At 43.8% G+C, this 14,280-nt stretch overlaps 1 protein-coding gene across 1 annotated transcript in view; it reads right to left on the bottom strand.

Annotated features, from left to right (window-relative positions):
* AFF2 (ALF transcription elongation factor 2) overlaps positions 1-14,280 on the bottom strand; it is a 287,858-nt gene that overhangs the window by 8,822 nt on the left and 264,756 nt on the right. Inside the window, exons 12-19 of the mRNA XM_034438607.3 lie at positions 13,752-13,876; positions 10,717-10,933; positions 9,140-9,276; positions 7,847-7,910; positions 6,686-6,822; positions 4,905-4,976; positions 3,651-3,744; positions 2,214-2,257 (exon numbers count right to left, since the gene is read on the bottom strand). Coding sequence (XP_034294498.2) covers positions 2,214-2,257; positions 3,651-3,744; positions 4,905-4,976; positions 6,686-6,822; positions 7,847-7,910; positions 9,140-9,276; positions 10,717-10,933; positions 13,752-13,876 — 890 coding nt within the window. The remainder of the gene's footprint in view (positions 1-2,213; positions 2,258-3,650; positions 3,745-4,904; positions 4,977-6,685; positions 6,823-7,846; positions 7,911-9,139; positions 9,277-10,716; positions 10,934-13,751; positions 13,877-14,280) is intronic.

Consider the following 14,280-nt stretch of genomic DNA (forward strand, 5'->3'; position numbering starts at 1 on the left):
TGGGCCAGTCCTGGAGTCTGGGGAAGGCTCTGATGAGGGCTCTGCGTCGGAGGCAGAGAGGGGGCCAGGGCCGGATGCCAGTTATCTGCTGCCTTCGGAATCAGACAACAGTGAGGCAGACAAACAGCTGGAGCCTGTTCCCGGTGTGTGCATGTGCAGAGTTGCCAGACGAAGGGAACAGCTAAAGAACAAGGGTCGACTTGGGAGTAAGGCCACAGGTGGACGATGAATGGCCCCTCCCAGAAGGAATAAAAGAGGAATGAAAGGGGAGTGGAGTTTGCAGGAGACAATTAGTTCGCTTAATTGGTTCTGTGACTCTCTGTGACTCCTTGCCAAGTTTTGAAGATATCGGCCTGGCAGCTCTCCAAGCCAGATAAGTTCAGTGACTGTAAATTCACCCTTGAAAGACTTTGCTGGATGTGAATGAGAAGAATTCACCGTAACTTAATAAAAAGGGGTTTTTGTCGGGACAAGGAGTCTGCTTCGTGGTTTGGGGAAGCCTAGGTCAGAACATAGCGAAGCACAGTGTTTGAACACGTCAACCCCAGCCTGAAGATGCGTTGAGTTCCACTTCAGGAGATGAAACATCTTGGTCAACACGCAACATTGCTCTGCCCCAGATCCATGTTCTCTCAAGGGTTCTGATGGAGCCGCTTCTTCCTCCTCACCTGCTTCCCGCAAGAGGCATCCTTGGCCCAGAGTTCAAGGGAAAGCCATCAAGGATGGAAAACAAATTGTCCTTCATACCCTACCGTGGCTCCCTTCTCTGTCTACATCAGCATCTGCCCAGCATGATGGATGACTCTGTTGTGACAATGCCTCCTGTTCTTTATGGTCTCAGGCGCTCAGGATGGCACGTTATTCATGGTAGACAGGCTGCGTTCAGCTTGGGTGATCTCAACGTGTGCAGCCCGTCTGATAATAAGTACATGTGGCACACACCGGGTGTACAAGATCCAAATATGTATGTGGTTAATAAAATTGAGTTTCAGGTGTTGAAATCATTGCACTGAATTAGAGCAAAACAAAAACAAAAAACAGGACGAAGACATTCTTCTTTGAGTTCCATAATGCTTCCAGTTTAGTAACAGAGCGGTTTTCATATACCTATTAAATAATTGTTGGCTCTTATTACTGAACAAATCACAGTTGGTGGGAAGAGACAGACATTAACGTTGATCTTAAGCTTTTCTTTGTTCTTCTGGAATGGTGTGGCCCTTCCTAACCAACTCCTTTATGGTCTTCAATTAGGCTGAAGGAGAATGTGGGATTTATCAATCCATATAATAGCAATAGCACTCAGATTTATATACCGCTTCACAGTGCTTTTCGGCCATCCCTAAGCGGTTTAAAGAGTCAGCCTCTTGCCTCCAACAATCTGGGTCCTCATTTTACCCACCTTGGAAGGATGAAAGGCTGAGTCAACCTTAAGCTGATATGGATGGATGGATGGATGGATGGATGGGGAAAGGAAGGGAAGGGAAGGAGGAAGGAAGGAAGGAAGGAAGGAAGGAAGGAAGGAAGGAAGGAAGGAAGGAAGGAAGGAAGGAAAGTAGCTATAGCACTTAGACTTATATTCCATTTTACAGTGCTTTATAGGCCTCTCTGAATGGTTTACAGAGTCAGCCTATTCCCCACAATAATCTGGGTCCTCATTTTACCCACCCCGGAAGGATGGAAGGCTGAGTCAACCTTGAACCGGTCAGGATCGAACTCCTGGGCAGAAATAGCCTGCAATACTGCATTCTAACAACTGGGAAGGAAGGAAGGAAGGAAGGAAGGAAGGAAGGAAGGAAGGAAGGAAGGAAGGAAGGAAGGAAGGAAGGAAGGACAATAGCAATAGCACTTAGACTTATATACCGCTTTACAGTGCTTTACAGGCCTCTCTGAGCAGTTTACAGAGTCAGCCTATGGCCCCCAACAATCTGGGTCCTCATTTTACCCACCTCAGAAGGATGGAAGGCTGAGTCAACCTTGAGCCGGCGAGACTCGAACTGCCAAACTGCTGGCAGTCAGCAGAATTAGCCTACAATACTGCATTCTAACCACTGCGCCACTACAGCTCTTCAAAATATAAAACTTTTTCTCGTTGTCAAACATCAACCCATGGAACATTAAACCTAATCTAACAACTGATCTTCATCGATCAAGGAATGTTGCTTCTTCCCGATAGCCCATTTTACAATTCCCCTCCAGGAATGAGGGATACTTACTTGCCTCCCCAAGGAGAAGGGGCCTGTGAAACTTTGGATGAATTCTGTTAAAAAATGAAAGAGAGAGAGAGAAAGAGAGAGAGAGAGCCAATGAAGTGGAAGGAAGCATAAAATGACCTTAGCGAACCAAATAACCATTTGCATTTTTTAAAATCCAAAGGGGTGTGTCTGTTACAGGAACCCGTAAATACAACCTGTTGCCTTTCAAAACCTTTCAGCACGAGTATGAATGTTTCAGTGTTAAGGTATCTATATAGGGGTGAGCTGCTGGGGGTTTGCTGGGGTTCGGGAGAACCTCTAGGTAAGTTTCTGTGCAGTTTGGAGAACCTCCAAATCCCACTCCTGGCTGGCCCCGCCCACCCGCCCCCGCCCCTCCCAGGAGTCCCCACGCGGCCCGTTTTGGATGCAGGTAAGTGCAGGAGGCTCAGGGAGGGCGAAAAACTGGCATACTGGAAGTTCAAGAAGGCCAGAAATTGGCCCGTTTCCGGCCTCCAGAGGGCTTCTGGTGCCTGGGGAGGCTGTTTTCGTCCTCCCGGAGGCTCGAGGAAAGCCTCTGGAGCCCAGGGAGGGCAAAATCTCCCCCCATTGGTGCAGGAGACTGACTAGGCCGTGCCCACCATGGCCACACCCACCCAGCAACCGGGCGGAGAACCCCTTGCTAAAATTTTTGAAGCCCACCCCTGTAATTATGGTAATATATTTACATGTACAACACAAAGACTTGGCTGTTTTTTTGCAAAAGTGGCCACGTGAAAAATCACCGGTAGGGTGGCACTTTCTGTCCAGAGAGCCAATTAATTAATTAATTAATTAATTAATTAATTATTAATTAATTATTAAAATTCTGGAGCCAAGCGTTGTGGCGGAGGCCTTAAGGTAAGTTTTTTCGGGGGTGGTGGTGGTGGTGGAGGAAAGTAATTTGCAATAAAAATAAAAATAAAAATCTTGTATCCAAAGTCACCCTTTATTTGTTTTTGGGGAACGGCTTCTTTGAAGGGATCTCTGGAGGAGAATCCACCCCAATTTCTCCTATTCCTGTTCCCTCCCAAACCCTTAATGTCAAGGTTTCACCAGAAATGGGATTCAGCCGGTTTGGCTCGATTCAACTGAACCGGTTGTTAACTTTGCATGCAGTTCGGAGAACTGGCTGATCCGCCCGCTCGCTGGCCCCGCCCCTCGCCCCTCCCCTCCCCGGTGCTCTTCGCCTCGGCCAGCATCTCCTGAGGCTATTTCACCCTTTATAATCTTTGGTGGCTGAAAACATGAACAAACTGTTGTGTCCCAGCTGCAAAAACATAGTCAGTCTCTCTCTCTCTCTCTCTCTCTCTCTCTCTCTCTCTCTCTCTCTCTCTCTCTCTCTCTCTCTCTCTCTCTCCCTCCCTCCCTCCCTCCCTCCCTCTCTCCTTTCTGCATAAAAAGCAATTAAATGTCAATTACCTTAAAATATTCCATCAAGGATCTGGAATACTTCATTGCGTGATCCTTCTTCAGTTTAAACATTCTCAGATAGAGAAGGGATAAGCAGCGGTAGCTATAGTAATTTGGAAACACACACAAACACAAACTTGACGTTATTTTCCAAAGATGTAATCTGTGGGCACCAACCACGGTGGAAAACCACGTTGGGTTAATACTGACCTATTTTTAAAATAGTTTTTATTACAAGTTTTTTTTACAAAGAGACAAGAGACAATATAGGGAAAGAAAGAAAGAAAGAATGAAAGAAAGAAAGAGGAAAGGAGAGAAGGAAGGAGAGAAGGAAGAAAGAAGAAAGAAAGGAAAGAAAAGAAAAGAAAGAAAAGAAAGAAGGGAAGAAGGGAAGAAAGAAAAAAGAAAGGAATGAATGGATGGATGGAAGGAAGGAAGGAACAGAAGAAAGGAAGGAAAGAGAAAGAAAGGAAGAAAGAAAGAGGAAAGGAGAGAAGGAAGGAGAGAAAGAAAGAAGAAAGAAAGAAAGGAAAGGATAGAAAAGAAAGAAAAAGGAAAGGAAGAAAGAAGGAAGGAAGGGAAGGAAGAAAAAAGGAAGGAAGGAACAGAAGAAAGGAAGGAAAGAGAAAAAAGGAAGGAAAGAAGGAAGGAAGGAAAGGTAGTAAAAGAAAAAAAGGGATGAGAGAGCCATTTGAATACAAATATTTCTTGACTTACAACCACTTGTTTAGGTTTAATAACTGAAGTTGCAAAAGTGACTTACAACCAGTTCTCACACTTACAACTGTTCCAGAATCCCCACAGTCGCATGATCCAAATTTGGGCACTTGGCAACCGGCTTGAATTTGCAATGTTTGCAACATCCACGGGGTCACATCATCGTCATTTGTGACCTTCTCAGATGGCTTCCGGCAAACAAAGTTAGTGGGAAAGCTAGCTTCACTTACCAACCGTGGCTTAACTCAACGAATGCAGTGATTTGCTGAAGAACTGTGCAAGTACAGGTTGCAAAGGACTCCCTTAGCAACGGAAATTCTACTCCCAAATCTGATTGTAAGTGGAGGATTGCTTGTAAGGGAAAGAGTGAGGAAGAGGCAGACGGCGGGAGTCCCAGGGGAGAAGGAAAAAGAAAAGAAGAGGAAGAAATGGCAAGCAATATTGAGGGAAGAGAGAGAAGTCACAAGGGTCTAAATTCTGGTCTTCAATGGAAGCTTTAATCAACTTTAATAACAAGACAATTGAGAAAGAAGGACAATGTCTCACCAGAGGACTGCAAGTTTCTTGTCTCCTTCCGTGGCGGAAGACCCCGTGAAGTTCTTAAGTCTCATGGCGTACCTTCCGAGAGAGATGGAAGACAAGAGGTTGAACAGGTGACATCAAGGAACAATGGTGGTACCCCAAAAAACAACTTAATGATCTCAGAGGTGTAAACAAGCAGCAGGACATCCACTGCCCTTCCAGAGAGCAGCTGCCACCCTTGATAAACACAGTAGGAGAAATACCTTCACTCGATCAGAATAGAGTTGAAAGGGACCTTGGAGGTCTTCTAGTCCAACCCCCTGCTCAAGCCCCTATACCATTTCAGACAAGTAACCTTCCAGTCTCTTAAAAACATCCAATGATGAAGCACCCACAACTTCTGAAGGCAACTTCTGTTCCGCTGGTTAATTGTCCTCACAGTTAGGAAGTTTCTCCTTAATTCCAGGTTGCTTCTCTCCTTGATTAGTTTCCATCCGTTGCTTCTTGTCCTGCTGTCTGTCTGTCTGTCTGTCTCTATCATCTATCTGTCTGTCTGTCTGTCTGTCTATCTATTTATCTATCTATCTATCTATCTATCTATCTATCTATCTATCTATCTATCTCTCTCTGTCTGTCTGTCTGTCTGTCTGTCTACCTACCTACCTACCTACCTACCTACCTACCTACCTATCTATCTATCTATTTATCTATCTATCTATCTATCTATCTATCTATCTATCTATCTATCTATCTATCTATCTATCTATCTATCATCTATATCTATCATCCATCCATCCATCCATCCATCCATCCATCCATCCATCCATCCATCCATCCATCCATCCATCCATCTATCTATCTATCTATCTATCTATCTATCTATCTATCTATCTATCGTCTTTATCTATCTTCAACCTCCCTTCTCTGGAGCTTTTCACTCCCATGTTCCCTGCACACTCAACCTTCTGAAAATCAGATCATCATCCCATAAAAACCATTGTTCTGAGCCTTAATACAATTTCACAGTGCTTATGTTAAGAATAAGTAACAGAGTTCACTCTCGCATAAGAAAGTTTTAAGGTATTCCGGCAACTTCATTAACCAGGAAATAATGGAGTGGAGGTGAACGGCAGTGTGTATGATATTCTGGTTATGGAAGCTCTTTTTGATCTATGCTGGCTGGGAAATTCTGGGAGTTGAAGTCCTCAAGTCTTAAGTTTGGAGAGAATTTTCTGCTTGGTGACACTATACAGATATTTTCAGTAAATAAATATATAAACACTCTTATTGACTATAAACTGGATGCATTTCTGTTTTTCCCTCTTCCTTTCTGGTCATATCTAAACAAATGTTTGTAAACTGAAGCCCTTATCTGCCAAAATTCATTCTGGGACAATTATTTTACGGCTAATTGATAAACTCTAAAAAGGCAGAATTTATAACCGAGACCTCAACGCTCTCTCTTTAATATTTGGAACGATCAAACTAACCCTTTCTGAGATAAATGTGACAGCTCAACGCTGGAATTATGATGCTTTAACTTCCATCCACTGCGTTTCAATTTTAATTACATGAATATTGCAAATTATACAACACCCTGATTATTGCCTAACAGGGCTAATTTATAAGAACAGGGTCCATCCATTATAAATTTTCCGTGGCGTTCATAAAATGGAGGAAAGGACTAATTATGATGACTTCTGAGCTGACGAAGCCTTGGACTAACCATTAATCAGATCAGAATGATCCTTAAAAAAATGAAGCAACTTTCTAATTATACGTTGAATCACAGAAAAGGCATTAACCTGATGAGTTCCACCGTCTCGGAGTACATGGTGTAGGGAGATTTTGCCTCTAATGGATCTCGCTCCATAGCATTCCCGCATTCGATGAAGGAGATCGCCGCGTCGGCATAATTCACCGCTTTGCCAAATTTTTCCAGCTGAAAAATAAAAGGAATTTGAAGCGACCTGTTTTGGTTGGTTTTCCAGATCGGTTAAGGGCGACATGTTTCATTTCCGCTAGAAATCTGAGTCCTTGTGTGCGTTCCCGTTCTGTAGCTCTTTGGGCTCCCGTCCTTCCCAATCTAGATACAGGTAGGCCTTGACTTACGACTGCAACGGAGTCCCAAATTTCTGTTGCTAAGTGAGATGTTTGTTCAACGACTTTTGCCCCACTTTCTTGCCCCGGTTGTTAAGTCAATCGTGGTAATTAGCAGTTAAGTTAGTGTGATAGTTGTTAAGTGAATAACTATCTTCCCCGTTGATTTTGCTTGTCAGGAAGGTCTCAAAAAGCGAAGCAGTGACTCCGGGGCACTGCAACCATCATAAATTTGAGTCAATGGCCAACCGTCTGAATTTTGATCACGTGACATGATCAAATTGTTCTGACTGTCAGGATATTTCTCCTTAGTTCTAGGTTGCTTCTCTCCTTGATTAGTTTCCATCCGTTGCTTCTCGTCCTGCCTTGAGGGGCTTTGGAGAATAGCTTGACTCCCTCTTCTTTGTGGCAGCCCTTGAGATATCATCTCACCCTTAGTCCCTCTTTTCATTAAACTAAACATACACAATTCCAGAAACTGTTCTTTATATGTTTTAGCCTCCAGCTCCCTAGTCATCTCTGTTGCTCTTCTCTGCACTCTTTCTAGAGTCTCAACAACTTTTTCACATCGTGGCGACCAAAACTGGATGCCAAGCTGGCCCAGAGAATTCTCTGCATTACTGCCCCCACGGCGGGCATTCCTGTTAATGAACGGTGCTGCATTGCATACTAATAATTAGCACAATTTAATGCACCGTTAATAAGGCTCACAAATGTGTTGCAATTGCTTAACGCATTGTAAGCCACCCTGAGTCTCCGGAGAAGGGCAGCATATAAATCAAATTAAAAAAAAAAAAATCCTTTCTGGCATATATGAATTCTCTGCTGAATCAGCCACCCAACCAGGTAGAGTGAAAGAGACTTACCAAAGCATCTGCCTTATGCTTGAGTTTTTTGGCTTCTTGCATATAGTAATCAGCATTGTGAAGCCTGGGAAGACACAACAACAGCGATCAGAAGAAGCAACTGATGGGACTTCAGCTCTTGCAATTGGCCTGATCTAGACTTCATGCTTACAGGGCTTGCCTTAATCCTGTCCATCTTCTAATCATCATCATGTAAATATACATAGCACTTTGCTTTCTTCACTCTTGTGACTCGTTCCAGAACCGGATGCTAATTTTACATCTGGTTCGCTGAACCGGTAGTTCCAAGGACTGGCTGGCCCCACCTACCCCTCCCCTCCCAGGAATCTCCACATGGCCCATTTTGGATGCTAGGGAAGTGCAGTACCTGCGCAGAGCCTGGGGAGGGTGAAAACACCCCCCTCCTCGGCTGTGATGCAGGAGGCTGAGTAGGCCACGCTCGCCCAGCAACTGGGCAGAGAACCGATTGCTAAATTTTTTGAATCCCACCTCAGGGCGGGAGACCAGTTGGGAATCTGAGAGCCGTAGACCAGACTGGGAAGTCCAAAGAATATCTTGGAAGAAGCTGACTGCAAAGGACTTCTGCTAAACGTATCAAGATTTCCAACTTCTAAATACATGCACAGTAAGTTTTCTATCCCTGCAAATGTGTGTGTTTCTTTCATTCGTCCAATCTCTAGTCATTGCACAAAGTTCCTCCAGCTTCTGCCTTTTGTAACTTCAAATGAGACAATTATAGGACCTCCCCTGGATCATTTAGAAGGCTAAACTTTAAATGACCAGGTGGGATTTTTGGTCTGGTCTGAATTGCATTCAAAACCGGGCCAGGGTTCGGAAAACCCAACGGTGTGTCCTGCATAAGGACAAATGCCAACTGGGTGATTTTGGGTTGGTCTCTCTCAGTTCTAGGAAGAAGGTAAGGGTAAACAATTTCTGAAAATGTTGCCCAGAGAATCGCAGGGTTCTGTCCATGTGGTGGTAGGATAGTAGTGGGTTGCAAATCCCATCACTACCAGTTCACTTTGCATGCGCAAAAGCGTCCAGGTGAGTGAGTGGGTGTAGTCTCCCGCCGCCATCGCTACCGATTCGCCCAAACCGGGGCGAACCGGTAGCAACCCACCACTGCTGTAGGAGTCAAGCCCCCCCCAAATTCAACGCAACTCAACACAATCAAAACTCAGGCTGTGTACAACAAGAGCATTCTGAGGCTAAAGTAGCTCAAAGCAATGCAAATTTTTGCTCCAAGCCAACCCAAAAAATTACGAATACAGTCATAACGAATAAGTAACTAACATATCATCAAATGTTATCTTGGGTCTTCTCAATTCAGGATTCCCGTTGGTGAAGGTGGGACTTGTCAACCAGAGATCGTTGTCGAGGTGGCTGGATTCCAGCAAAGGATTTGAGGGCCTGCTGTGAGCATCTTCTTCCTGCAGAAAGCAATTTTAATTAGCCGCCTCAGCCTTCACGCTAAGAATACCTTTACACGTCCCGTCATGCGAGCGCGCGTGCCTTGAAATTAAAATCCAGCTCTTTGTTGTCTTGGACTGCATGTCGCTAAGTCAAGCTCAGCAAATTAATTAAGTGCCATCGGCTCCATACTGCTCCTATGCCCAGCATCATTAACACCCACTTCTTCCAAGGTGTAATGTCAGCATGGGTGCCTTGTAGCATCGCCGGCTTATTAAAATTAAAATGTTGGGAGGCAAACAGCAAGGCGAAAACTCACAAGTATCCAACGATTAGGCCCGGCGCCAGACGAGAGCAGAAGGGTTGCCACGGGAAAAGATAACTCTTGATTCCCCTGCCCTTTTACAATCAGAGAAGTTAAACCACAGAGTAAAGATCAGTGCTGTGCAGCTTCTCTTGAATTTTGCATGACCAAGGTGAGGACGGTCAAGAGAAGTTGGTGTGGAAAATTTCAAGGAGGACGATGGGTGGCTAACATCTTGGTTGTCCCCCTTTTATCATGGTATTGGTTGTGAAACTGTTTGACTAATTTAGGGGATCTAAACCCTCTGTCCCTTGGTCTGCTGGAGAAGACTCCTGTGAGTCCTTGGATTGCAAGGCAGTGGTGAAATCCGAACTGGCTTGGTACCGGTTCGCTGGCTGTGCATGCACACTGCGTGCCAAACATGTGCTGCATGCACATGTGCAGTGTGCACCAAATGTGTGCTCTGTGCACACACGCATGTGCAGTACACACCAAAAGGAGGCTTGGGAAGGTAAGTAGAACAGTAAGGGGGGGGATCAGCTGAGGCGCGCAATTTAGCTTTGCTAGAAAGCAGGATTTCTTGCTTTTTAGCAAGGCTAAACTCTGCTGCACAGCTGATTGTCAGCAATACCAGTTTGACCGAACTGGTAGCTTTTTTTTTTTTTTACTACCGGTTCGCTCGAACCGGTAGTTTTTATCACTGCCGGTTCGCACAAACCAGACCGAACTGATAGCATTTCACCTTTGCTGCAAGGCGATTTAAACCGGTCAGTCCTAGAAGAGATCAACCCTGACTGCTCTTTAGAAGGCCAGATCCTGAAGAGGAAACTCCAATACTTTGGCCACCTAATGAGAAGGAAGGTCTCCCTGGAGGAAGATGGTAGAGGATGGTAGAGAACAGGAAGGCCTGGAGGAACATTGTCCAGAGTGTCACGATGGGTCAGACATGACTTTATAAGAACAATCACCTCTCTAATCTAGGGGACTAATTTAGGGGCGTTGATTAACCCACTCCACCAAATATTGTAGATTTCCTCGATACCTTCGGGAATCTAGGATTTCCTTCACTTCAAAACATTGTTCAGCCTCCACCATAAATGGCTGACATGTAAGGATAGGAACTGGGTCCAAGTGGGGACATCACTTCGACACTTACACTGATTCCCTTGGAGTTGACAGAAGATTTGTTCTCGTTCTTCCTGTGTTTGGAGCAGGCGTTGCTCTGCAAGGAGCTTGGTAGGGAGTTCTCTTGGTTGAAGGAGCCGTTGTCCAAGATGTTATGCCGCGGAGCTGCCTCATCCATCAGAGGAGACAACGGAGGTGGGAAGAGTTTTTCTTCTCTCTTTTTGGTCACTTTTTTCATGGAGTTGCTTCTGTCAAAGAAGAAGCGAAGCCAAGAGTTTTAGCAAACATATACAGGCAGCCCTCAACTTTCCACCATTCATTTTAGTGGCTGTTTTGAAGTTACAACAGCCCGGAAAATAGTGACTTATGACCGTTTTCCACATTTATGACTGTTGCACCATCCCTACTTCGGTCACACGATCAAAATTCAGAGGTAAAATCAACGGGAGCTTTCAAACTTCTGTTTCTTAGGATGCTTGTTCAGAGTTGGCCAGGATTGGGATAGGCTGTGAAAGTTGGACAGGCAGTGCTCGAATTGCAGCAGTTCGTTTAGTGACCATTCGAAGTTACAACAGCCCTGAAAAAAAGCCAACTCAGCGGGGAAGCCCGATTCGTTTTTAATGACCATGTTATCAACCGAACAACTTGCAGGGATTCACTTAAGAATTGTGGCATGAAAGGTGATAAAATGGGGGGGGGGAATTCACTTAATGACTCTCTCACTTAGCAAAGAAAAAAAAATGGTGGTCATAAATCAAGGACTACTTCCTGTACCTCTTTCCCCAGGACAGGGGAAAAAAAATAATCCTACCCTTTAAACTTTGGCTGTGAATAAAAGGAAAGGAAGAAAAAATAAAATAAAATAAAAATAGAGCCAGCTGACTCTTTTAACATGTTAATCCGACCATGGGGTTTTATTATTATTATTATTATTTTAGTTACTGTCCTAGTTCAGTCAATGAAGATTACTTGGATTTTAATCCTTCCTTAGTCAACTCATACTGCATTCTCCTGCCATTTACTTTTCATGATTATCGACTCAAATTTTCAATAGCAAATTAAGTCAACAAGAATGGATGTCTCCCTCTTAAGTCAATTTAAGTCAGTGTCAAGTTTTTATGGATTTACAATACCTCAAAGGAACACATCAGAGACAAACAAGCAAAAGGAAAGCCACTTGAATTCTCGACTGGGGCAAATATGATTGCCTCACCTGGCTGTATCCAACAACACTCGTCCGTTTCTAATGAAAGCAGTATCCATTTCAGTTATTATTTAATTGTTGCCTTTAGCAAGTAAACAAACAAACAAACACAATTGCAGTCACAACTGGAATGTTCTTATCATTCTTGATAATCCAGTCCTTAGAACAGAGTTTCGCAACCTCAGTAAATTTTATGGACTTCAACTCCCAGAATTCCCCACCCGGCATGGATTCTTGGAGTTGAAGTCCATAAAAAATGGACTTCAGCCCATAAAATTGGACGGTTGAGGTTCCTCAACTTCAGCAGCTTTCAGATGTGTGGACTTCAACTCCCAGAATTCCCCACCGGCATGAATTATGGGAGTTGAAGTCCGTAAAAATGGACTTCAGCCATAAAATTGGTCGGTTGAGGTTCCTCAACCTTAGCAACATTTAGCTATGTGGACTTCAACTCCCAGAATTCTCCAGCCGGCATGATTTCTGGGAGCTGAAGTCCATAACAATGGACTTCCTCAACCTTAGCCAAATTCAGATGCGTGGACTTCAACTTCCAGAATTCCCCAGCCAGCATGCATTCTGGGATTTGAAGTCCACCAATGAAAGTTGCTGGAGTGGAGTGAGGAACCCTGCTTTAGGATATGCACTCAAAATCACGAGATTAACTAGCCAGCAAAGGGAAGGTTGTATGAATGGTGGGATAAGCACAATCGGCCACCAAGATGCAAAAACTTGGATCAAAAATTGTGGACCTAGAACCTAGACTGGGTTCTAGGCCACAACTGCCAAACTTGTCTTCATGAGGAACCATGACCATGAGTGCTAAGTCATTGAGATGATTTCCTACTGATCCTTCTGTAAGTGTTGAGACCCTTAGAACATGAATATAACTGATGATATTCAAAAAGTAGCAAACGATTGGGTTAAATACTATCTTGGAGGATATTCAGAACAGATCGCACCACGATCTTAGTCTCAGTTAAATATAACTAATAAGAAAATCAGGGGGAAAAAATTTCTTGGCAACTGGAAACATCTGGGACCAGGGGAAATATAGACCTAACATTGGGGAAATAACTATTGATGAACACAATTATATTATAACAGAGGATACCGATAGTTGCAGGGCTCAAAGGAATCAAATTAATGACCTAGAAAACAAGCTGAAATTAAGAAACATCAGGTTGGGGGCCTAACTCTCTAGGGTTTGGTAAAGGCAGGAAATATACGATTATTAAAAAAAAAAAAAGATGATGCAAGCAGTTGGAGAAAGATAAACACCTATAGCTTGAAAGATTACATTTGCATCATCCTTAAATGGATTCCATGCTTAAATTATCGGTGCCATTTTCAGACTTGAAAGATGGATGTGTGTGTGTCTGTTAAAGAAGGCAAATTAGGATAAATTCATTTGCATTAAGTGGAGTTAGTAATTACACAGGTATAAGAGAGATTAGGAATGGGCTGGTTTTATTTCACAATGCTTTCAAAGCCATGAGTTTTAAGTTAATTGCGGGATTACTTACTCAACATAAATTTCACGGCCGTGCAACAATATGACGGGAGAAGCGGTTTCATTTTGTTGAGGGGAAAAAAAAAATCAGTCAAAGATAAATCCTTCAAATTAGTGTTTAAAGACCAGACAGAGATAAAACCGGAGGAGGTGGGTGAAGCCAGTCCTTTCTCTAGGTCCGTGATGGCGAATTTATGGGTACGCGTGCCACAGGTACTCATAAAATATGGGGAATAAAGGGATAAAATAAAACGAGGAAGGTGGTCTATCAACGGCATGGAATTTTTGAAGCTAAAAATTCCTGGACTAATTCAGTTAGATCTACTGAGAAAACATAGGAGAAAAAACATACTCTTTTATGCTGGGTATTCTATGGTTGGGTATCGGTGAAATGCAGGGTGGAAGCAAGCAGGAAGCCGTAGACTCTTCTAAACGTTGTTTCTTGCTGTCGCCGAATGTGCCCACATTTTCCGACTGCTTCGATCAGAAGGAGAGAAACCAGAAAATGGTTATGCTTCTTATTGCATCGCTGTCAGGGTTCCAAGTAATACCCCCAATGAAAGAAGACTCTGAGGTTTGAGTTTCCTCAAAATTCCATTTTATTAGAGATGTCATATTGGCACATCTGGGAAAATCCGAATCTGAGAGCTTCCAGGTTTTCCAAGTCCCTGCCCAGTGCCCACATGGTCCATCACATGGTCCAATCAAAGCACCGTCCCAATTGGAGATGCCTCCCAGTTTCAGCCCTCCAGGTGCAGGGCAAAATGTCCTTGACTCTCTGAGAAAGGAATGTTATTTTGCCTACATATCATTCTGGCTCTGTGCCATCCCACCCAAAGGAAAGTTCAAGTCCCTGCCCAACACCCACATGTCCATCACAT

This window comes from Pantherophis guttatus, chromosome 12 (assembly GCF_059756535.1).
Source record: "Pantherophis guttatus breed Tessera chromosome 12, ASM5975653v1, whole genome shotgun sequence".
Classification (NCBI taxonomy): domain Eukaryota; kingdom Metazoa; phylum Chordata; class Lepidosauria; order Squamata; family Colubridae; genus Pantherophis; species Pantherophis guttatus.